We start from the raw sequence: 23741 nt of genomic DNA on the forward strand, positions 1-23741 counted from the left end.
ATGACAGGTCCTTGGCCGAAGCCTCCACAATACAGTCGGGATAAACAACAAACCAAGAATTGCTACTTTCTAAACCGCAGCCTTCCTTAGCTAGAATGTGAGGAACGCCATTGGCTGATCACCTTGCCCATCTGACCTCATGGTCATGAACGTCACGGAGTGCCACTTTGATTTCTTCTATCAGCTGACCATGGATCGATCGGTCCACTTCAGTACTCCTCAGCCATTTTTTTTACGAATTTTATTTACGAATTTTCAACGCCAATTCCCACTATCACCAGCACTTTGCAAGGGTGCCTCGGACAAAAAAAAAAGTGTGGGAATTTGATATGTTAACTCCCTTTCCGCATACCTCCTTAACTCATTCCCTGCCACTTTTCAGAGCTTTCGCACAGTTCATAATGCAATAGTTATCTACTGGAGCAGCAAAACACATCCCATCTATCATTGAGTCTTATCCAGGAGCAAATAGCGAGTAATAACCTAACTTCTGGCTCAAACGTGCACTCGTGCATAATTGATCAACTCACATCTAGCTGCTGGCTCAAACGTGCACATCTGCTACTCCTACATCAATGTATGATCGATTTGCTTTGTTTCAATTTTTCCTGGTCAAACACTCTTCAGATTCAGAAAATTTCGGCATGCAATATGCTATTTTCTAGACCAGATCACACAACAAAATCATCAAGATCAAATATGGCATTTCAAACATAGGATCCAGCTCAGATCACAAAAGAAACAATAGTTATAACGGTATTGCACTAATTTAAAGGATTACAGTAATTCCTAGTGCGCCATTGCGATGGTACCTATCATCAATCTTGGAAGCATTTTGAAACAACACAAAAAGCCAGGACAGAAACTCCTTGTCGTCGTCATCAGTAGCAGCTCTCCTTGCAGACCCATAGAGCGTGAGGGTGAGGGGAGGCCACAATGACAGCAGTCAACACATGTTCCTTCCGCCTCATCTCAAGCCGCGTGCACCGTTCCTCCTTGAAGATTGTCACATACCAGAAGATGAATGTAACGCGGCTGGAGTTCTTTGAAGAAGAGGACCTGCTCCACCAAGCAGAGCAGACTTATGATAGCAAAATTTTAACAAATCACTGAATCAACAGCAAAATTTAATTCCAAAACATAAAACATAAGAGGCAATGAAAAGGGAGAGAACACCCTTGCAGAGTGTTCTGCAGCTAAGTTCTACCGAAGCCAGCCATAAAAATTCTTTAATATGCATTCTTGCCACATCATCTACGGTTTGATCCACATAACTCCAAACAACCACAACAGATGTATCAAACATATTTACAAGTGGTAATGTTCAGATGTTTGTATTCAATTGGCGAACATCCTGTGTACTATCATGCATGTGTTCATGAAAAACAAGTGGAAATGTATCTTCAGTTCTTGCTGCAAAACTTAACTGATGGTGCCATGATAAGCATTCACATATGTCGAGGTATTTTAAAAGCACAACAATAATTCCTTTGAAATGGAGGCGAACATAGTGCATAAACCCAATTTTCATATAGAGCAATAGACTCGCGAGTTCACCTTCAAGTAGACACATCAAAGAAAACAAATACTTAATCATCCTTCCCAGGATGGTACTCTTGGAAAGAAGAGGGTACTGCAAGATGATAAGGAAAATTAAGAAACAAATGGAGAACCAGTAAAGATCAACCTCCGGTAGAAGGACGATATATGTTGAGATAAAGTAGCTTGTCAATGCTCTTTCTTTTCTTCAGACACACTTTGTTGATGAGTAACTATAATTAATGACATACAAGTGCAAGCGAAGCTACAAACATCTTGCTTCTTATCATCACAAAATAAGAGTGGCCCACTAAATTGGGAAGCAAATTGCCTTGTGGTGGAAGAATGGCATCTCCCCAATCTCAATGATAACAACGCAAGGAAGTTGAGTACTACCAAAAAATGGAACGTTGTAACATGGACATTCCACCGCCTAGATTCACATTAATATATGATGCATTCTAGACACAACACCCCAGACTAAAACTAATCTACTATACTCATCCAACCAAATATTGACATGTGCCTTTGGAAGACTGGAACACACAAGAAGAGAAATGCTAGGCCAGAACCAAGCAAAGATCAACCAGAAAGAACTAGCATGAGTTACATATCAGCAACATCATCATTGTTAACTACACTAATGGACTATCTCATTACCATCCTAATTAACTACATGGTTTGTAGCAGCCAAAATGGACAGTAAATAAGAGCAAAAGGGATATGCAAAAAAGAAAGGCAACAAACAAGTTTATGAAAGGAGACCTCATCTCTAGAGTCTAAACTTGGCCATGCATGTTGTACACCATCTCAATTCACCGAGAAGGAATCATGTATATGGATTGTGACTCAGGAGGCCATTGATTTCAGAAACAAATTGTCTTACCTGAGATGGATGATGGGACAACATGTCAATGTGTCGCCGCTGTGACGAGTTTGCAATAGGGAGGGGAAAGGAGTCATCGACCTCCAAGCAATAGCCCAGCAATGATCTTTCTAATCTTGGATGGCTGGTAGTACCATTGTTTGTCTGTAAAGGTTCATTGCATGGCACTTCCTTGTGCCAAATGTAGAAAGGAGTTAATGCATAAACCACACGTGGGTCCCTACTTTATTAATTGGCACACAACAAGCAATGGCAACAACATTAAGTTGAGAAAGATCACCCTGGTTCACATACTAGGTTGCCCGAATGCAGAGATACAGATATGGATACGGATACCGCGATACGGATTTTCCAAAAACACAGATATGGGGATACGTTTGTATAACTATAAACATTAATAAAAATATATACAAATTACTGATTTTTACGAGAAGAACTACTATATAGGAGTGCCTAGAGGTTGTTTGCCTAAAACAATGATAATTCCACCTCTCTCTTAGTCGGTTCTTCACCTAGCTCTGAAGTAATTATTTAGTTTATTTTTTTAAAGATGGAAAAGCAGCTGCTATGTATGGGATATGTATCCACGGGTATCCGATACATATCCTTGTATCCAGCAGTATCCAATATAGGTACAACAGTTTGATGCCGTATCCGTGCAATGTACCACATATGTATGTATACATGAAAAAACACTAGCTACTCAAAGTACATAAGTAGATACATACATCATGAGATGATGAGCACTAGCTAGTTTAATTTGGGTAGATTCCCAGGTGAAGATGAAATAAAATAGTGCAAAGCTTCTATCTAGCTAGTTCGATCTAACTAGTCAAAGTGTCAAATGCACCCAGATCCAAGACCACAATCTATGTCTAGCTCAGTACATAGAAAACATGATCTTCAATCTACACATATGCTCTAGGCCAAACAAGATGATCATTTCACAACAAACGAATTCCCCCATCAGTAGCAATTTCCATCTTTTTTTTCTCGCTAAGAATCGCACCTGCAATTACCACAAACAAATCCTAAAAGTAAAAAAGACTATCTTGGCCAAGGAAAGAATTAATGAACTAAGTAACTAGGTGCGATGACATATCAACATAACACTATTTTTCCGTTACAAGGATGAGTCAAGAATACATCGACCTTGTACTAAGTTAATATAATAGAACCTGCTACACTCCACTCCCCTTTAACCTTGTCCTTCCACAAAAGGGATTCAACATAAAAAGATCCATACCTCATGTAAATCAATAGTGAAAAACCAATGGAATTAAATGCATAATAACTATGAAATAAAACATGATTAATATAGCTAGTACGAGAGGAAACAAGATTGACACATGAATAATATCAAAATTCAAAGATCATGCTTCCAAACAATAAACAGACATCACATTTTGACATCACAAATCATCAGGAATGTATCTAAGTATTTCTTTATGCACCTTTTACCAGACTTTTATGTTCTACTCGGAAAAAGGAAAGATGAAGCAGTATTCTACACAGTTGAGTACTCTGTAAATTAAGGTAACACTAGCAGTTGCAAACATCTAAACATATTACAATGCAGAGAAACTAAAGAGGGGAGTATGGAGGAGAGGAGAGATAGCCTCTTATTGGTAGGGGCGGGAGGGTCTCTGGCATCAATGGCAGAACCTTATGGCGGCATCTCTGACATGAGGACTCCAGCGAGCAACCAAGTGTAGAGGCGTCAAAGTCAAGGGCCACCGGAGCATGGTACTTGCAATATTTTTCCATATAGGAAATAAAATATAAAAGTTCAATATATGTGCAGTCTATACTAAATCCATGCTAGCATATGTGAAATTAACCCTTCTACGTACTTTTTGGAGTAGTAACAAAATAAATTGTGTAAATAAGTACCTTATGTGATATCAGTGAGATCAAAATTCTCCTGATCAAGAATGCCTGGAGTGGAGGAAACAACTCCAGCTATGGTGGAAAAGGCAGCACCATGGCCAACTTGAGTTGAAAATCCCTAGTTTCATCAAAGAAATCAGATATTATATGTTTTGGATAAAATAATATCACAAAGTAGAATGAATTACTCTTACAATATACAAGAAAATATGAGAGTTCAAAAATGAAAATCATTCATGTACATCTGATTGAGAGAGATACATGTTCACTAAGCATTAACTGAGTACACTACATAGGGTTCATACAAGCAAATTAGCAACTTCTTGAAATAAAAAAGGAACAAGTAGTATGCTCCCCGCAATCAACTACCCACCTTGTGGACCTAGATAAAGCATAGTGCATTTTCTTATTGATGTCTTTTTAGAATCTTTGTGATTAGATTAAAAAAGAGAGTCAAATATTTGCCATTTCAAAAATACATGCCCTCAAGTAATGATAAGATAAGAAAAACTTGAATTCACGGACGGGATGGGAGATAAGATGCTCCTTCACTCATCTGTTTTAGTGTGATGTGTTCAACACGGAAGAAATTAACTACCCACCTTATGGATCTCGAGAAAGAATAGTGCATTTTCTTATTTATGCCTTTTCAGAATCTTAGTAATTAAACATGACCCAAAATTGATTAAAAAGAGAGTCGGATATTTGCCATTTCATAAATTCATGCCCTCACGTAATGATAACATAAGAAAAACTTGAACTCATGGACGAGCTGGAGATGGCCCTATGTTTTCATTCCAATTTCTAAGCATTTATTTTAGTATGATGTGTTTAACATGGAAGAAATTATAGTAGTCTTAATATTGTTGTACGACTGTAAGCGGCATATCATATGTCATAGCTTAAGGGATGGATCTATGTTTTTACCACTCCATTATGGTTTGAAGAAGCCGCTTGCGGCAATATATGGAAGGCAAAAACAAGACCAAGTACGAAATATGAAAGGTTTTAAAAAAGGTTCATTGAAGTGTACACATATATCTACGTACCCAGGTAAAGATTCTATCTGTAGTCAAAAACCAAAAACAACATGTTGATAAAAATGAGCTCGCGTTTCAAATCAAACACAACGTTGTATTGCCTCTATATATCATACTTTTGCATCCCTTGATTGCTATGCATCAGGAGATCAGACACACATATGACATATGCTACAGAACATTAACATTTCTTTCAGAGAGAATAACTCGGGTAGAATGGTTGTGCTTTGCTCCTAGAGGATCAACTGCGCATTGGAGACTCCATGATTTAATTACATCGTCGATCTAAGGACTAGCGTCGTATCTACATAGAAGAATCATAGCAGTCTTGCAGCGACATGTTCTCAAATCCCCACACAAAAACCAAATCCAAACCAGAGCAGACCATGTGCTGAAACGACAGGGGATGGTGGGAAGAGCAATATGGCAAGTAAAGCGGACCTTGCTGTTGGCCATCGTTGGCGGTGTTGAAGTCAGAGTCGCCAGACCAGCGTCGATGTTTAGCCACTTGCGCAGCACCACCCTTCCCCAAAGCTTCAGAAGTTGATGCCACAAAATAATGATATGCATCAAAGAAAACAAAAAAAATGTTCAATTTGCCCTCACAATTGCAGAATAATGTCATAGCCACATAGCGACACATCAGTCCCGAAGTATAGTATGATTAGAATGTTTTTCATCACCAGACAAGTACTGAAATGGAATTTGAACATTCAAGAACACCTCTGAAATACATACACAAATTTCTGTTTTGGACATCAGAATTGCAGATTTGACAGCATGGCACACATAATGCACCAATCAGTCCCGAAAGATGGTGTGGTGCGTCCATGTTTTTCATCATTTTCCAGACAAAAGACTATCCACAAGTAAATGCATTAGGAAGATCAAGGCCAAAAACAAAGAAATGGGAGAACACAAAATAAATGAGTAATCAAGAATATAGTCAAATGATCAATGGCATGCAACTTGCGGATCAACAAAAGTTGTTCAATTTGGCCTAAGAATTGCAGAATTACAGCATGGCCACATAGCGACCGATTAGTCCAAAAACATGGTATGATTAGTTAGTTTTTCCTCAATGGCTAAGCATGAACGAAATTAAAAAATTGGCATTGCAATTTGAACGAGAGAAACAAGGAAATTCATTTTCTAAAGTTATATCAGAATGCCACATTGAGTGCACCAATCAGTCCCGAAAGATGGTGTGTGTTGTTAGTGTTTTTCATCATTGTCCAACCAAGTTACTATCCACAATAAATAAAAAGATGAGAAACATAAACAAGGTGAAAACCGAAAAGAATGGAAGATGAGAAAACTAGTTTGCATAAATAATGGAGCACAAAATGATCAGTAAGCTCAAATGCCTTCAGACAAAAAGGAAGGATCTAACATCATTAGCTCTCAATCATGGCTAAGCGAAAGCTCAGAGGTGGCAACTGTAAATGTTTTGAGAAAGAAGCCACAATTTTATCATCACTGGGCATACATTACCATCAACTAAAGTAAATAAAGCCAAACAGAAAAAGAGACAAATATTTTTTACTAGAATTGCATCAGACATCCAAGGAAGGATCTACTTGCATTAGCTCTCAGGCCAGGCAGGGCGTAAGATCTTACACGGCAACTACAGTGTTTCGAGAAACAAGCGTCGATTTCATCATCATTTGCAATGCAAGAGCCGATTGAAAATACTACGAAGAGTGAAATTTGATTTAAAACAGACAATATGAACAAGGGAAAATAAAAGATTCAGACATCCAAGGAAAGAATTAGCAGCATTAGTACTCAAGCCTGGCAAGGCGAAAGCTCTTAGGCTGCAACTGCGGATGTTTTGAGAAACAAGCCTTAAATTTATGCATGAGAAGAGGGAGTTTAATCAATAATTGGCTCTATGGACCATGTGTGGTTCAAGGTTCCAATCAATATGTGAAAACTAATATCTAGGCCCAATCATAGAACCTATGGCAATGCTTGTAGCTACCAAAAAACGACTATTAGGCCAACCTTAGAATGATGTACAGAGTACCAATAAAAAGCAAGCAAAGTCATGGAGAGTTCCTCAAAGAAAGATGCAAAAGTGGCACACACCAAATTAAACAAATGAAATGATATTGCAACCCAGGCAAAGCCACAAGGTTGTGGTCAAAGGAAGAACATTTGCAGGTGACAAAAGCAACTTTTTGGCCAAGAAAAAGAACGCGTATAAGAAAAAGCAGTAGATTATGTAAAATGGTGTCTCACACTAACCTCAGAAAGCCGCATAAATTATCTTCACTTAAAATCTGACTGTAATTCCAACGTGCAACTATTAATTGGCTCAACTCAGTTTTATATAACTCTATGGTATAAAAAGACCATCCATCAAATGAAAAGAAGAATCCTAATCCCATAGATAGCATTAAAGCTGAAATTTATTAACGGATCAACAAATGCATACAATGACCACAATGTAGACATGTCTAGAATCATCGGAAAAAATGACATTTCATTCACAGGATAAGAACACTGTTAGAAGGTGTCATAAGATTGTTTCAAGTTTTCATCACTTGATACTAGCAAAAAACCATGAAATAAAATTAATGAGATATATTTTTTGCAGATGCAAAGATGGGTAAACATCCTACATGGATGTGAACAGATATAAAAAAGGAAAAGGCAAGAAAAGGGAAAAGAACAGTAAGCCGGATTGCAAAAGGACCCATAGTTACTCAGTGGTTGCAATAAGTTATTTGGTTCGATTCTGCCAGCGATGTCCTCAATACTTCTATAAAAGGGGCCTTGTTTGTCTTCAACGCAATAGCCTATGACAACTTTGAAGTTAAACAAGTTTTTTGTTCATAATTCAAAAACTGGAATCCAATAAAAGATGGAATCAGTAATACTACTTACCCTAGCTCAGGTCGTCCAGCAGCTAGGTCAGGGTAGGGATGCCTCTCTGCCCTTGGTTCTGGCAGCGGAAAGGCCCGAACATCAAGGCGTGTGGCATGGCATTGGAGCCAAGAAGATCGCCGATGTGCATGGTCGCCACGTGTCGGGAAGCAACAATAGCTCACCCCACTCAATGTCCCAGGCAACAAATCACCCAACTAACATTATGAGATGTACTAGTCTTTTTGGACTGGAAGATGACAAAACAAAGTCTCCATCTAATAAAAAACGCGAGCAAGCGAAATAGCCCAACCTATACAATGAACGTTGCATCTAGCTCAAAATTAATTTTAGAGATTGTGGAGTGTAGGTGACTATCTTGTTCTAGCCAATCATCCTTGTACTTCCGAATTGTGTACCTACAAAATTGCATGTTTGCAACCACAATCTTAGTATTATGAGCACAAAATAGTCAAAGAAAGTTCAGAGTGAAAACTGATCCTACATAACACCAATTTAAATTTTAAAATGAAGATCGTATTTAGCAACTTTACATATTGTTACATGGTCTGTTTAATGTACACACATCCATGTGCAAAAAGGTTAATAAGTGTAAAGAAACTGGTTCAGATAACTAGAAAAGGTAGCTTCTTTAATTCACGAGTGTGCTAGCTGATATGCATCCTAGCCTTGCAAACTATGCTGGCATATATTTCAAAACAATGATCGTTCAAATGATCTGTACTGCAAAAGAGAAATGAGCACTCATTAAAATGATCGAAATATTACAAGAACATCAGTACTACAAAAACAAGTGTCCATGCTGTCATACAATAGAAAGGGGTTCTAGCAGCATTCAGGACATGTTGACAATTCAACGTGCATGTGAAAAGCACTAGTCCATTAAGTAATCTCAACTCCTGAGATAAAAGCTACAACATTACCAGGCCAGTGTTTTCTTCACCGTACCTCTTTCTATTGCACATAGAATTCAAGAAGATGCTCCTCGTTAAAAAAAAAAATGCTAAAGATGAACCAATAGTACCAACCTTTCTTGCCTAGCTGATGACAAGACTCAAAGTGCAATAGTTTAAAAGAAATAAAAATAAGTGGTTGCTGCTAAACAGAGCTGTGCATCAAAATTAAAAAGTTAATTAAATTGAATACACCTAGTGCTGACGAACAGAGCAAAACCAAGCAGCGCATACATCGGGCAGCAATCCATTCGACCACTCCTAAATTTGGTATCATAAAACTTGGGGTCAGCTATCTTATTTTACTCAGGGATTATTCATCAGAACCAATTGTGCGTATAATTATGCATTTGTTAAATAGATCCATTCATGTGTTGCAAACACAAGAAATGAGAAAATGTGTGCTCTGCAACGATTACATAATTTTGAGAGTAGTTACCAAGGTGGTAAACAAACTAATTATCAAACTTGCACTAACCATAGAAGCCCCGAGCCATATAATTGCGTAGCAGTATTAAGCAGTATTATAACTAAAACCTTGACCAACAAATTAAAAAAGAAAAGCATTGTCTCCATCCGGTAGCAATTCATTAGAGCGCGCCTAAATTCAGTACCTTCCGATGCTGATGTCGGCGGCGTTGAAGAGGTAGCCACGGTGGCTCTTGCGGGCGAGCAGCTCGACCACCGTGGCACCGTCCTGCACGTCGTGGACGATCCCACCCAGCCATCAGACCCATTCGTCTCCACAGCATACTTGTCGCCGGGCGCCGCCACGGAGACGCCAGCCATAGGAAAATCAGCGGTGGCGGGCCCGTGAGCAGCTGCTGACCAGATGAAGAGCACCGTACACCGTCGTCCCCAATTCCGAGGAGGTGCTCCTCGCAGCGTGCCGCGGAAAGAAGGCCCTCCGTGGCTCGCGTCGCCGCCGCCGGACGCGACTTCATGCCTCCTGGCCGGCGCCGCCTCTCCTACGGCGAGTCTTGGGGGGCGACGGTCGACCTGATGAGGGGGCGAGTGCGGGGGAGGAACTGGGGGCGGATGGGAGGAGGTTCCGGCGGATAGGAGGACGTGCCGGGGTTGGGGCCATGAGGGAGAGAAGTTGGCGGCGGAAGGCGGCGACTGAGGTGATCGAATCGGAACCACAACACTGGTGCGTTGCGAGGGCTCCGTTCGATCAGAACGCAGAAGACAGGTCGCGAACCACAGGGCTAACATTTTTGCATCGGCGTCATTTTCTCAGCCGCGAGACAAAGTTCAGAGATAAAAATTCAGCTAGTTGTTGTAAATCTCGCGATGGTTACAAAGTTTGCAAGTGTTAAAATGAACAGAACTAGTCCATTAAATGACTTTATACATGTGTTTTGAAATTGATGGAGACACAGATTGTAATCGTGAACCACAGTACTAACTACTTCACATTTAGACAGAGATAGTCAACACAGGTTTCAGAGTTAGAAAGTTCAGATATCAATTTTCAGCTTGCTGCTCGTTATGCAATTTTATTTGTTTACCGATATCGCATAAGCTTTACGTTTCGATTCAGTGATACAAAAGGAGTTTTTACGTTACGTTTCAGACAAAGTTTCAGACATAACATCATAGACGCTACAGTGTGAGCTCCTCCGCCAAACAACCCATACCGATGAAAGTCGCATTGCTAGGGCAACCCGCCGGCGGCACGTCCAGCGCACCAGATCGGGGGCAGCCATGCCCACAAAGGGGGCAAGCCGCCCGAGAGGGGCACCACCAAGCCGCAAGCAGCACAGGTGCCGCCATGGGAGCGCTCGCTAGCAGGGTTGCGCGCATCCACCTCAGAGAAGCATCGCCGGCCACCCACCACCGCCCACCTCGCCGCTGGCACCGCACGGACGCCACGAGCCGCCACGCCAAGATGGCGTTGGGCTCAGCTCAACCCGGCCAGAGCAGCAGCACCCCTACGCTCGGAGCCGAGGACAATGGGCAAGGAGGAGGTGGGTGGCCGCACCCAGGCGCAGGTAGTCAGAACGGCCAGGGCCCGCCCGCCCTAGATAGAGCCCAAAGGGCCCACATCTGGGCCGACGGGACCCGCACCGCCACGGCGCCAACTCCAGCCGCCCAACACCGTCGTCGCCATCCCAGCGTCGTCGCCATCTTCCTGAGCGCTGTTGTCGTCGCCGAACAGCTCCCGCCGCCATCATCAGGTCCATCCGCGTTTCCCAATAGAGAGCCACGAGGTGGAGATGCCCGCCGCCGGCGGCACCGCGTGGGCTTTGCTCGGCGGCTCCCGCCGCCGGTGACGGAGGAGGGGTGGAGGGGGCTCGGGCTGAAGGGGAGGGGTTAGGGGTTCGCCCCTGACTCACCCACGGGGACGAGTGACTCGGTTGGAGAGCAGCAACACCTCTGCGCGGGGACGAGTGCATGACATGACTTTGTAAATATATTTTTTGAACTTTTTTGCAGCTGTTTTTCTGAACACTGTACATCTCGGGGAGGTTACAGGTGTTAAAATTGAACATAACTAGTGCATGGCATAACTTTATACATATGTTTACTGAACCTTTTTTGCATTGGCGTTGTTTTTCTCATCGCCGACACAAAGTTCAGAGATAAAAATTCATCTAGCTATTGTACATCTCGCGGAGGTTGTAGATGTTAAAATGAACAGAACTAGTGAATGGCATGACTTTATACATATGTTTTTAAAATTGATGGAGACACAGATTGTAACCGTAAATCACAAGTGCACAAATAAACATGTACTAACTTCACATCTACACAGAGAGAGAGACAACACAGGTTTAAGACTAGGAAAATTCAGATATCAATTTTCAGCTTGCTGCTAGTTATGCATTTTTGCTCTTATTCTTATTTGTTTACTGATGCCTCATGACGCTATATTTAGGATATCAATGCAATCTCATATTCTAGGTTGCTGAAACCTCAAAATCCAATCAAGTAAGATGGAAAAAAAATTAAGAATACCAATGGAGAAAGAGACATACTACAAAGATAGATCAGAGAACCGAGATCTCCAAGACACTAGATTGTTCATAGAAACTTTTTGGAGGATGGATGTCGGGATTTGGGAAGAATAATAAGAAGCAAAGACTCAAACCTGCATGTTGGTTGGAAAAATGGTGGTACAGGCACATGCATGCATCTCCTCCGATTACACCTCCTGCAGCCAGCACAAATCTCTCACCACAAGTAGATAGTTTATTACACAAACATAATTGTGCTAGCTACTTAAATAAAAAAAAACTGAGTTATAATGGCGATGGAGATGCAGGGTGCGGCCGCCGGAGACGAGCATCAGTGTGACCTCGCCACCATGTCTGGCACATAGCATGATGTCATGTCCGCCGGCATGGCCGTGCAGCTACTATGCCCAACCCAAGCCGGTATGTCTGGATGGCACCCTGCACAGGTTACTAGATGGAATTTATGAATTGATGAGATGATAGAATTGTGGTTGAGGTAGACGAGTTTGTGGAGAAAAGGAGGAGAAGACAATGGATTGAGGATGAAGAGCACAACAACTCAGGGAATTTATAGAGGGGGAGCCCAGGCAGATGCGAGAAGGGGATGAGAGCGGGGAACGCGGAGAGACGATAGATGGGGGCACGATCCGCGTGAGGAACACGAGGTGAGCACGCAGCCATCGGATCGATGACTCGCCATGCCGCCGCTGAGTTTTCGGGAGAAGGAATTGAGGAGGTCGCGGCGCGCGGGCACATCTAGATGACAGATTTGCATTGGTTTAATTGATTTTTTCCTTAATTGACTTCCTTTAATCACGGAGGAGACATTGATTTCGTTTTCTTGCACATCAAACCCTGCAGTGGTACACGGACGAGCCGGCTGCCACCTTGGGGCCTCCAAAACCTCGAGCGAGCATGGTGGTCTACTCGCGCAGGGCACAAGGGCTAACTACACTATCCTACGTACATACTAGAAGAAGCTACTGTATAGCTAGTCTTGGCTTGAAAAAGAAAAGAGGACATGCCAAGATCGATCGTACAAGGAGAAGGGATCCGCATGCCAAGATCCACCCGCCGTTCTAGTTTTATCTACAACTATTGTAGTAGCTTTTAAGAGAATAAGCTTGCATCCATAAGCTTTTAAGGTTTATACATATGTTCTAACTTATAGATGCTTGTCTACATAAAGATTCCAAGTTTTTTCGGTCGACATGCGACACATATTTCGTGAAGTCGTCGAAAATGATACGCTTCAGTTAAAAGTCCAAACTTCGAATATGAGGTTGGGGTTTGTGGAGTGAAACAGAGGCTCGCTCTTCTGATTGGTTGCTTGATGTGGCAACGAATGATTGCTGCGATTCCTCTCCATATTTCATTTGTTGGTGCTATGATCGGCGTCGGGCAACGGCGGACGGGAACCATGTATTAATTATTAATTGCCGTGTATGTTAGGACCCCATCTACACGACTACACCCCTATTAATTAGGACACCATGCAAGAGGACTAGGTGTTCGATCGTTGCTCTCACAATTTCACGATAAACCCTATTCCATGACATCTACCCAATGGCTTTTCGTTGGAACCGGTGTTTCCATGTCAATTTCCTCTTTGCATTATTAGAATAGGTCACAGGAACACGACATACCAAAAAGCATTTCAAGTTCTTACAATAGTAGGGCCGGTAGCCTCGAAGTTGGGTTATGCACTATTATTCGAGACCTTGTCTGCGGAATAGTCCCGATTGTGAATAAGGTGCTACTAGGGATGGCAATGGGTACCCATGACCCGCATACCCGCCGGGTAAAAACCCAATAGGAGTACGGGTATGGGACAAAATATTACCCATGGGTTTGTAAATGGAAAAAATATCATACCCATCGGGTAGAGTGGGTACGGGTATGGGATCGTAGAACCCATACCCGCATACCCATGTACCCATTTAATTTGACAAGTGGGCCGTCGTAATATTCTAAACTACTCAATTTCCCCCTAATCATGCCTTCGTGTTGCTAGGCTGAACCCCACGCTTTTCGGTCTCACAATCGCTGGTAGGTTAGTGAAGATTAGACCCCTATTTATGAGCGCTTCACCTCTTGTCATATTTTTTAGATCAATCTGATGTGTTGTAAGCGCGGGTATTTTTACTCGCGGATACCCATTTACCCTGCCGGGTGACGGGTATGGGAAAAACTTGTACCCGTTGACGGGCATGGGTACGGCTGATGGGTAAGAATGAAAGTGACGGGTACGGGTATGGGATGGCTCTACCCGTACCCATACCCTGCGGGTGCCATCCCTAGGTGCTACTTCAATGTTGTGCTTTGTCTTCCTCGCTTTAAAACACCCACATATGCTCATATCAGAACCACATACCATAGAAGACGAGTTCTCGATGGTTTTTGGCGCGATTTTCATGTGTTCCTCTGTTTTGCTGGCCCCACAAATTCTAGCCCCTTTTTCCATGAAGAGTATTGATTCCATGTGACTGTCTTCTTTGTTTGTGTTATAATGGGATATAAGAACCATGAAGACTCCAAACGAGGTCATTCTTACAAAAGTTGGGTCGGTGGCTTCGAAGTGGGCGTTCTACATTATGAGTGTGGGATATTCGTGCGGGATAGCCGTGTTTGTGAACCATGTGCCACTTTACAGTTATGTATTGCCTTTTCCCTATTATATGAGCTCCCACGGAAGAGGGAAATAGTTCTGGCCATTATTTCTCGCAAAAATTAAGGTGAAGCCCTAGAAGTGGGCCATGCGATGACTAGCCCTAGTTTTTCCGTTGAAAGTGGTGATTTCATACGATTTTACTCATTGTTTGTGTTATAATATGTCATAGAAAAATGAGAACCCTTAACAGAAGCCAAGTTCTTACAAGATTTGGGCGGGTTGCCTCGAAGTGGAGGTTTTACGCTATAAAGTTTGGAACTTTGTGTGGGATAGTCCTTTTTGTGAAGCAAGTGTCTCTTTAGAGTTGTCTACTGATTTTTCTATTTACGCAAACCTTCAATATCAATATCACGTCCCCATGCAAGAGGGCAAGAGTTTTGACCCCATGAAATAGGGTGATCCCCTAGCTTTCAGTCAAAACTGCAAAAGACGTGTCTACTTGATTGTGTTAGGATAGGTCAAAGAAACATCTCCAACCCCAAAAAAAATGCAAAGTTCGATAATAAGATTTTTGTTAGTGGCTTCGAAATGGATATTTTTGCACAATAAGTTCAAGATCTTTCTGCGTAGTAGTCCTTTTTGTGGACCAAGTTTCACCTTAGAAGTGTGTATTGGATTTTCCTTTTTCACATCACCAGTATGTACCCACATTAGGACCACATACAAGATGGGAGGGTAACAAGCCCTCTCTCATATGATTTCCAGCGAAACCTTCTTTAGTGGGCCCATGTCGTGTACTCCTGGTTTTTCATCAAAAGTGGTCATTCTACGTGACTTTTCTATTTATGTTATGATAAGTCAAAGAAATTGGAAAAACACAAAGATAGGCCAATTTTTACAAGAGTTGGGTTGTTTGTCTCGAATCACGCGACGAAGTAGTAGTTTCACACTAAATGTCTAGAATCTCCGTGTAGAGTGGTCTTGTTTTTGAAGTAAGGGGCACTTCGGTGTTCCATATTGCCTTTTTTTTACACGCCACCATTCTATATATACACGTATTAGGATGGCGATGAAGGTTTGTGACCCTCTGTCACGTGATTTCAGGAGAAACCCTCTTTTATGCGGACTAAAACCAAAGTGCAAGGAAAAGAGATGTATCAATATGAATCAGCGGTGTTGCTAGGTTTTTGGCAAAGAGGACGCCATCACACACTGCCATGCAAGCTGCAATGAGAGGATCAGTAATCCCAAGTAGAGGCTTGCACCATGCTCCAACAAGACAATTCGCCGATCTGGCAACACCACATGCACCACCATTACTATCAGCAAAATTAATGGCTCCATCTGTATTAATCTTCACGTGATTCAGATCAGGAGGATGCCATCCATGACCTGGCAACAAAATCTGCTGCCAGGGAATATCAAGAAGGAAGAGACTCTCCCGTCTAGCTTTCACTGAAAACACGGGATCAATATGTACCTCATCATGTTTCCATTTATTCCGTGAGTGCCATGGTCTACCAATATCCAAGGACGCGAGTGTGTGTGCTCAATTAGCCAGCTATAACCACGTGATCTACTGAATCAACTAATTAATTAACGTCCATCACTAGAGGATGCAAATGAGCTAGGAGTAGCTACGACCCAACATGAGATCGACGACAACCAAGATTGATGCAGACCCCATCCAAACACCCGGCCACCCGGCTTCATAGTGGGACCAATACAAATGGAGCCTACACACTAGCGACGATCTGTCATTGGTGTCAGTCGCGGGGCCTAGGTACTAGCGAGCATCAACAGTCGATCATCGCTGGCGCACGTGGGACAGGTCAAAGCCATTCATCGCATTCTTTGCCATTCAGGATTCGGGTATGAATCTAGAATGGAGCGGTCTGAACCTTGCGTTTGACAGCTGAATCTTGTGACAATTCTAAATTTTGTGCATGCTCTTGGAAAGTACAATAGAGAAGTAGGTACAGAGCTCAAAACTTTCACTCATCTGGATCAGCTAGCTAGCTAGGATCCTGCGGACAAACACGCGCTATATTTTTTTTTGAGGGACAAACACACACTACATAATTACACAAACATCAATCGATCACTAGTGCATGCACATATGTATGGCCAGCCCATGCATGGTATTACCAGCCTGGCGGCCAAATCAAGCAAGCTGGTACTTTAGCTCCATCCATCCGTAGTTTGATGCGAGTGATGCAAGCCATCCTTGTCCATCATCCATCACACCAAAACAAGACATAACGATGGCCTTTTTTTTGCTTAGCGACGTCGTCGCTCCAAGGCTTAGACTTATCACCTGCAAGCGCTAGCTACTTAGTTAGTATGCCAATCTCGTCATATTATAGCAAACTTGCTAAAGGCAAATATGACAATACTAGAATTTAGTTACGTTCCCACCTAAACTTTTAGTTGATCATTGTCTAATAAGGTGTGGCGGACACTTTGCACACGACATTATCAAATGTAGTCAATAAAACGATGTCACAAGTTTATTTCTAGACACTTCTTAGTTTATAGATATATCCAAATTTTAGACAAATCTTCGACCTCCTTTTTAGGACATGAGTTGCACCCAAAGCAAAAGCAACTTGCGCCGCCGACGTAGAAGTTAGCTTAGCTTACTTAGTTATCCCTACTATATCTCGGCGCGGCGCTTGGTGGCTTACTCCATGGACGTTGACTTGCATAGGGTTAAGTTCAGCTCATCTGCATCCACTCGTACTAGCTAGTAAGCCAATCAAGCTTAGCTTGGACGTTGGCCAGCGTGACCTGGCGAGAGAGAGAAAAGAAGTCAACTTGTATGGAGTTTCCAAGCAAAGTATAAATTTGATTACATACTCGGTCCTTGATCATCCCCTATCAGGCCTTGTTTGGTACTAGTGTTTCAGCGGGGATTGGTGGGGATAATACTCTAGAGTATTGGGTGAATCACTGCTGTCACCCAATCCCCACAAAACCTCATCCCCAATCCACTAGATAGAGGTAGAGTATTGGGGATTGAAAAAATTACACTAAAAATTTGGAGAAAAGTGGGGATAAGTGGGGATTAAACTCTCTCATACTCTAGCACCAAACATGCATTGGGGATAAGTGGGGATTTAAAATTTGAAGCGGATTATCCCCACTAATCCCCACTAAAACTCTAGTACCAAACAAGGCCTCAAGCGAGCAGACCACCTAGTCTAGCAGCGTTTCATGTCAGTGAATTATTTGGAGGGATTATTAGCATCACTCCAGTAATTTCGTTAAAAGGTTACATGGGCCGTAATTCCTCTCCAAAGTTCCTGCCGGACGGCCATTTCAGCGGCCCGTGCACTCAGCGCCGTCGGATGAAGATCGTGGACTGGACATAACGCAGCGAACCAAAACCTATCGCCCCTCTCCCCTCCCAGACGTGTCCGCTCAGGCGGCGGCGCCCATCCACGACGCCCGGAGCCATGGCGGCGCGGCCGGCTTGCTCGCCGGCGCGCGCGTGCAGTGATGCGCGGCGCTCCGTCGAGCTAGCCGGACTGCGTCGTGCGCACGGACGAGGGACCGGCTGCCTTTTCTCCGGCGCGGCTCCCGACCTCGACCCCATGCGCCGTCACGCCAGCACGTCTTCGCTGCTTGCACAGCCCCGGCGATGCGGCGCGGAGGCGCCTGACGTCAGTGATGCCATGGACGCGGCCTTGCTCGCCCCAAGGTCCACCGTGGCCACGGAAAGGTCGAATTTTTTCCCCACAGCCGAGACAAATTTCTCAATCTGCTGCTATGTTGTGCACTCAAATCGTGATTTTTTTTTGATTGCAGTAGAATTGCAAATCTGTTAAAAAATCTATGTGAATCACGTTGGTTGCAGATCAGTTTTATGTGAACCTTTTGTACATATATCTATAGTGCACGTACTTTGTGCAAATTTGCACTGAAAATTAACTGATGCTTAAGCTCCACAGAAAATTGAGCGCTGTATGTTGTCAATGCATATTTTGTGATAGCATTGTAGAGCTACTAGGGATTTAACATGAGGCAACCAATTCATTCTAAGCATATGTAATTATATAGTTGATGCAAGAAATCTGATTTGTTACCATACTTTTAATTCCATGCATGATCTGTTTACAAATGAGATTATGTTGCCATTGTGTGCTTCAGATCAGTATGTTAATAGACACAGAAGTTTTTTCTGAAGGCGAGGGTGTTGGGTGCGGCTGCTGCATGCCGGCAACCAGTACGTGCTGATGGCGAGGCTAGATAACACGTGACTTTCCTCCGCTTCATGTCCTTCACCGGATCTGTCCGCCACCACCCTACCTGCCTCCGCCCCATCTGTGCATCGCACAAACGTTCCCTTGCACCACCTGTGGATGAGGCTGCAGACCAGACCGCGTGCTCCCTTTGTGGCGCTGTTGGATGCAGGCGAGGGGGCACTCTCCTTGCCTGGCGCTGTGAAGTAGCCGGTGAGACATCTCTTCCGAATTTGCAGGGCGCTGCCCAGAGTTTAAAAAAGTTGATCTTGCTTTGATTAGTAGTTCTGCATGGTTTTGTTTGCGAATTCTGTCTAACTAATCCTTGGTTCAGATAGCATATACAATTTTCTGGTTTGTTAACATTCTTTTAATTCCATGCATGATCTGGTTTATAAATGAGATTAAGTTGTCATTATGTGGTTCAGATCAGTATGTTAATAGACACATTATTTTTTGTTGAAGACGAGGGTGTTGGGTGCAGCCTGACGGCGAGGCGAGGCAGCACGCAACTTTCGTCTGCTCCATCTCCTTCACCGGATCTGTCCGCCAGCACCCTGCCCGACTCCGTGCCATCTGGGCATCACACAACCGTTCCCCTGCACCACCTGTGAACGTGGCTGCAGACCAGACTGCATCCTCGCGGTGCTGCTGTTGGATGCCGGCTAGGGGGCACTTTCCTTGCTCGGCGCTGTGAAGCAGCCGGTGAGACATCTCTCTCCCATATTTGCAGGGCTCTATCCAGAGTGTAAAAAAAGTTTATTTTGCTTAGGCTGAGTAGCACTTCTGCATGGTTTTGGTTGGAATTTTGTTTGACTAATCCTTGGTTCAGATAGCATATACAGTTTTCTTTCTTGATAAATTATGTCTATAGTTTTTTAACCTACAGATCGACAGCACAACACATGCAGCAGCAAAACACAGTGCTACTTCTCTACCTTAATGTTTAACACAGCACAACACATTGCAAATTCAAGATTGATACTAAGCTGCCTTTAACACCAGTGCCTGCAGGTTCCGCTATGTCTGGTGCAGTGGAGGGTGACACGTCCCTGGTCCACCTGCGACTGGCCATGTGGTGCGTTCTCGCTACCTACGTGAAGTTTTAATTGAGGGCAAACCAATAGTATCAGGTTTCATTGTATAGCTTCAGGTTGGATGCTAAATATTTCTTGGTTTTGTGCCTGAACATGTGTGACTGCTGGCACTAAGCGTGCACATTGTATTTGCAGGACGGAGAAGTGGAGCTGGCCCGGAGGCAGCAGTGGCCTTGCTCTACCTTTCGATGATGTATACAGGTGAGTTAGTAACCCTGTGTCTCGCCTGACGCCCTGAATGTGAGGTTGCATCTCCTCTCCTTGGTTGCTCTTATTTATGGATGGTTGTCTTTCTTTCTTGAACATGGTTGTATGTGTACATGTTGCAACAGGTAGTGCTATGTGAATGGAATTGTCGAAAAAAAATTGAGAACATAATACTTGACTGCATAGAATAGTGCTTCTTATTGCATATTGTGAGCAGAAGCTAAAATTCCAAAATAAATTCTGGAACGGAATACTTATTTGAACTTGCCGACTTGATGTTGTTTTCTGCAGTAAATCGGCCTGCAAATTAGAGCTCCCTCTGTTCCATATTAGATGTATCTTAATTTCCGTGCATGTTCTTTCAGTTGCAGTACACACTGGTCAAGTCGAAGGGATAGAGTCTAAATTTTGTATTATCTGCAGGTTGTTCCGCTCCGGCTTGGCACGGCTCCGACGCTGGCTGGACATACGGTGCGTGTCTGCAGGCTCCGTCGTTTACCGGAGGATATACGGTGTGGCTTTGCTCCAGTCCTGATCGGTGTGTAGCTTATGGCATTCAATTTCTTCTTTTTTGAATTGCTGAGGACTTGATCGGTATTGTCAAAATCGAGGTGATGTGCTGGCACTAAGCGTGCACATTGTATTTGCAGGACGGAGAAGTGGAGCTGGCCTGGAGGCAGCGGTGGCTTTGCTCTACCTCTCTCGGTGGTGTATGCAGGTGATTCAGTATCCCCATGTCTCGTCTGATGCCCTGACCGTGAGGTTGCGTCTCCTCTCCTTGGTTGCTCTTGTTTGTGGACGGTGGTCTTTCTTTCATGTACATGGTAGTATGTGTACATGTTGCAACAGTTAGTGCTATGTGAATGGAATTGTGAATAATTTTTTGACAACAACATAATACTCGAAGATGTAGAAGAATAGTGCTTCTTATTGCATATTGTGAGAAGAATGTAAAATTCCATTATGAAGTGTGAAACGAAATACTTATTTGATCTTGCCAACTTGATGTTCTTTTGTGCAGTAAATCGGCCTGCAAATTAGAACTCCCTCTGTTCCATATCAGATGTATCTAAATTTCCGTGCATCTTCTTTCAGTTGCAGTACACACGGGTCAAGTCGAAGGGATAGAGTCTAAATTTTGTATCTTCTGCAGGTTGTTCCACTCCAGCTTGGCACGGCTCCAACGCTGGCTGGACATGCGGTGCGTGTCTGCAGGCCTCGTCGCTTACCGGAGGATATACGGCGTGGCTTGGCTCCGGTGCCGTTGCCGCGGCTGCAGCTGAAGTGTAATGTTTGGAGCAGTGTTGTAAAATTGGGTCGAGTTGGCTTCTTTTGCACCACATGTGTAATGAATGACATGTGTTTGAGTAAGCAGTGTTGTAAATGGCGAAAAAATAGAGAAGTCCATATACCATTTTGTAAATTCTCCCCTGGTTTGGAAATAAGTGAGTTTTTTTTTTTTTTTTTTTTTGAAACGGAGGCGGAATAAGTGAGTTATACTTGTCTAGATAAGCATATATATCAGTCAGACGCACTAATTTCAGCGTGTAGTAGATACATGGGAATCTAAACAAATTTGTAATCAGTTACTTTTGGATGTATTGGTAATAAACATTTAATTACTCGCTGCATCTAACTTGTCTATCCCGCAAGCACGTAAATGTCAAAACAGTCTAGGTCGACCGATAAAAAGAGGGTGATACTGACAAAGGCCAAACTAGGTGCGCGTTAATTAAACGGCCACTCCGACGGCAATGAAGAAAGAGAAAAGAGCGCGCTAATGGAGCCCGGCGGAGAGCCCGGCGGAGCCATCACGCTTGCCAACCCGGCGACCGGCGAGGAGCTCCGCCTTCCGCCGCTGCCCATGCCGAACGCCTCCGTCTGGCTGTACCGGAACAGCAGCAGGAGCTGGCACCAGACCTACGCCTTCGCGTGCCACCCGACCACGGGGCAGTACAAGGTGGTGCACGTCCCGTGCTGCTTCGACCCGTTCTGGGAGCCCGGCGTAGTGCATGTTTTCACGCTGGGGGACGCGTCGTGGCGGGACGTGCAAGCCGGTCCCGACGCGAGGTGCAGCCTCGGCCGCTCTAGCCTCGTGGACGTGGACGGCATGGTGTACTGGATGACGGAGTTCACCGCGAGGGTCATCGCGTTCGACCTGGAAGACGAGCGTGTCACCCGCACCGCCCCTCTGCCGATACATGCTAGGCCGAGCACATGCCGCCTGACCAAGGTGCACGCGAGGCTGGGCGTGGCCGTCAGCGGCGGCGACTCGCTGACGGTGTGGGTGCTGGAGGGCGAGAGCTGGAGCCGCCGGTACGTCCTGGAGGCGTATAAGCTTCGGAAGCAAGAGCTCGCCGTGCCGCACTTCGCTCACGGCGACTATGTCCTGACGCACGGACGCTCCGGCGAAACATCTGTCCTGTATCGGCACAAGATGAGCGGAGCGGCGAGGTTGCAGGGCGGTGGTGGCGTGGTGCAAATCGAACGCAAGGACAAAGGCGACTCAGTGACATCTCTGGTGCAGTCTATCTACCGGACGTTTGCCTACACTGAGACTAACGAGTCTTTGAGCATGTACAATGCGGCTTTGATGACCGGCCGTCGATCTGCAGGGTCTTAGAGTAGGATCAAGTAAAATAAACATTTTAGCAGGATGTCCCTTTTATACTATTGCGCATATAAGCTTTTTGATATTTCATTTCTTATTCATGTAAACACTTAAGAAGGTCTATCCACATCTGTACTTTTGTTGCGTTCTTTTAAGTTTGAGTTTTAAAAAGTTTGAAATTTTGAGAAGTTTGGAATTTGACATAGAAGTTTGAGTTTTGAAAAGTTTGAAATTTTGTAAGTTTGGAATTTTAGAATGTTTAATTTTTTTAGAAGTTTAAGATTTCTATAAGTTCATAATTCTTGAAGTTCTAAAATTCTAATTTTTTATTGTGGAATTTCTAAATGTTTTATAAACTTGTAATTTCTTAGGAAAATATGAAATTAGAGACGGGATGTTTCGAAAGATATACAATGTGCGAAGTTACAAAACATAAAATCAAAAACGAATGGTACATGTCCGCCAACCTTCAAGGGACTTGGTCGAAGTTCACCACGTGACAACCAATGAACCCCGAATATCAACATCCCTTAAAGTTTTACCTCAACCTGATCTTTTTTTCTCCTGAATTTGCTAAATTCGATTTCTCTCTCTGCATAACATAGTTTGGCCAATATTTCCAAGACCAATGTTAGTTTTTATAACATAGGGTGACCATATCCTCTCACTTCATAAAATATTTATTGGCTTAGTTGAGTTTGGAAGCTTTTTGATAGTTGGACAACATGTTCTGTAGGGCAGCTTTTCTCAACAAAAAGAAAACCCGCTTGTCGTGCCTCCTCCCCTCCTCGGTATCTCTGGAGGGAATTCT

General features: G+C 43.5%; 1 protein-coding gene, 6 non-coding genes and 2 pseudogenes across 8 annotated transcripts in view; 1 reads left to right on the forward strand and 8 right to left on the reverse strand.

Annotated features, from left to right (window-relative positions):
* Positions 1-5952: 5952 nt before the first annotated feature.
* LOC127346258 (small nucleolar RNA SNORD96 family) lies at positions 5953-6044 on the reverse strand. The gene has a single exon (XR_007879428.1). It is a non-coding gene; the product is annotated as a small nucleolar RNA SNORD96 family (small nucleolar RNA).
* A 64-nt stretch (positions 6045-6108) lies between these two features.
* On the reverse strand, positions 6109-6204 carry LOC127346252 (small nucleolar RNA SNORD96 family). Its single transcript, XR_007879423.1, has one exon. It is a non-coding gene; the product is annotated as a small nucleolar RNA SNORD96 family (small nucleolar RNA).
* Positions 6205-6720: 516 nt separating this feature from the next.
* LOC127346407 (small nucleolar RNA SNORD14) lies at positions 6721-6840 on the reverse strand. The gene has a single exon (XR_007879568.1). It is a non-coding gene; the product is annotated as a small nucleolar RNA SNORD14 (small nucleolar RNA).
* A 67-nt stretch (positions 6841-6907) lies between these two features.
* On the reverse strand, positions 6908-7027 carry LOC127346405 (small nucleolar RNA SNORD14). Its single transcript, XR_007879567.1, has one exon. It is a non-coding gene; the product is annotated as a small nucleolar RNA SNORD14 (small nucleolar RNA).
* A 76-nt stretch (positions 7028-7103) lies between these two features.
* On the reverse strand, positions 7104-7211 carry LOC127346396 (small nucleolar RNA SNORD14; annotated as a pseudogene).
* A 15-nt stretch (positions 7212-7226) lies between these two features.
* LOC127346327 (small nucleolar RNA snoR2/U65) lies at positions 7227-7359 on the reverse strand. The gene has a single exon (XR_007879494.1). It is a non-coding gene; the product is annotated as a small nucleolar RNA snoR2/U65 (small nucleolar RNA).
* Positions 7360-7819: 460 nt separating this feature from the next.
* On the reverse strand, positions 7820-7912 carry LOC127346294 (small nucleolar RNA snoR31/Z110/Z27; annotated as a pseudogene).
* A 150-nt stretch (positions 7913-8062) lies between these two features.
* LOC127346251 (small nucleolar RNA R30/Z108) lies at positions 8063-8160 on the reverse strand. Its single transcript, XR_007879422.1, has one exon. It is a non-coding gene; the product is annotated as a small nucleolar RNA R30/Z108 (small nucleolar RNA).
* Positions 8161-18560: 10400 nt separating this feature from the next.
* Positions 18561-23741, forward strand: part of LOC127345876 (uncharacterized) — a 214831-nt gene continuing 209650 nt past the window's right edge. The window contains exons 1-7 of one of the 2 annotated variants that reach the window (XM_071828714.1): positions 18561-19228; positions 19481-19720; positions 20030-20168; positions 20248-20313; positions 20743-20857; positions 20970-21037; positions 21415-21776. In XM_071828714.1, coding sequence (XP_071684815.1) covers positions 20301-20313; positions 20743-20857; positions 20970-21037; positions 21415-21602 — 384 coding nt within the window. In that variant the 5' untranslated portion in view covers positions 18561-19228; positions 19481-19720; positions 20030-20168; positions 20248-20300 and the 3' untranslated portion in view covers positions 21603-21776. Of the gene's footprint in view, positions 19229-19480; positions 19721-20029; positions 20169-20247; positions 20314-20742; positions 20858-20969; positions 21038-21414; positions 21777-23741 lie in introns of those variants that run through there. The other variant, XM_071828715.1, reaches the window with a different exon arrangement.

The sequence above is a fragment of the Lolium perenne genome, chromosome 3, assembly GCF_019359855.2.
Source record: "Lolium perenne isolate Kyuss_39 chromosome 3, Kyuss_2.0, whole genome shotgun sequence".
NCBI classification, from domain to species: Eukaryota; Viridiplantae; Streptophyta; class Magnoliopsida; order Poales; family Poaceae; genus Lolium; species Lolium perenne.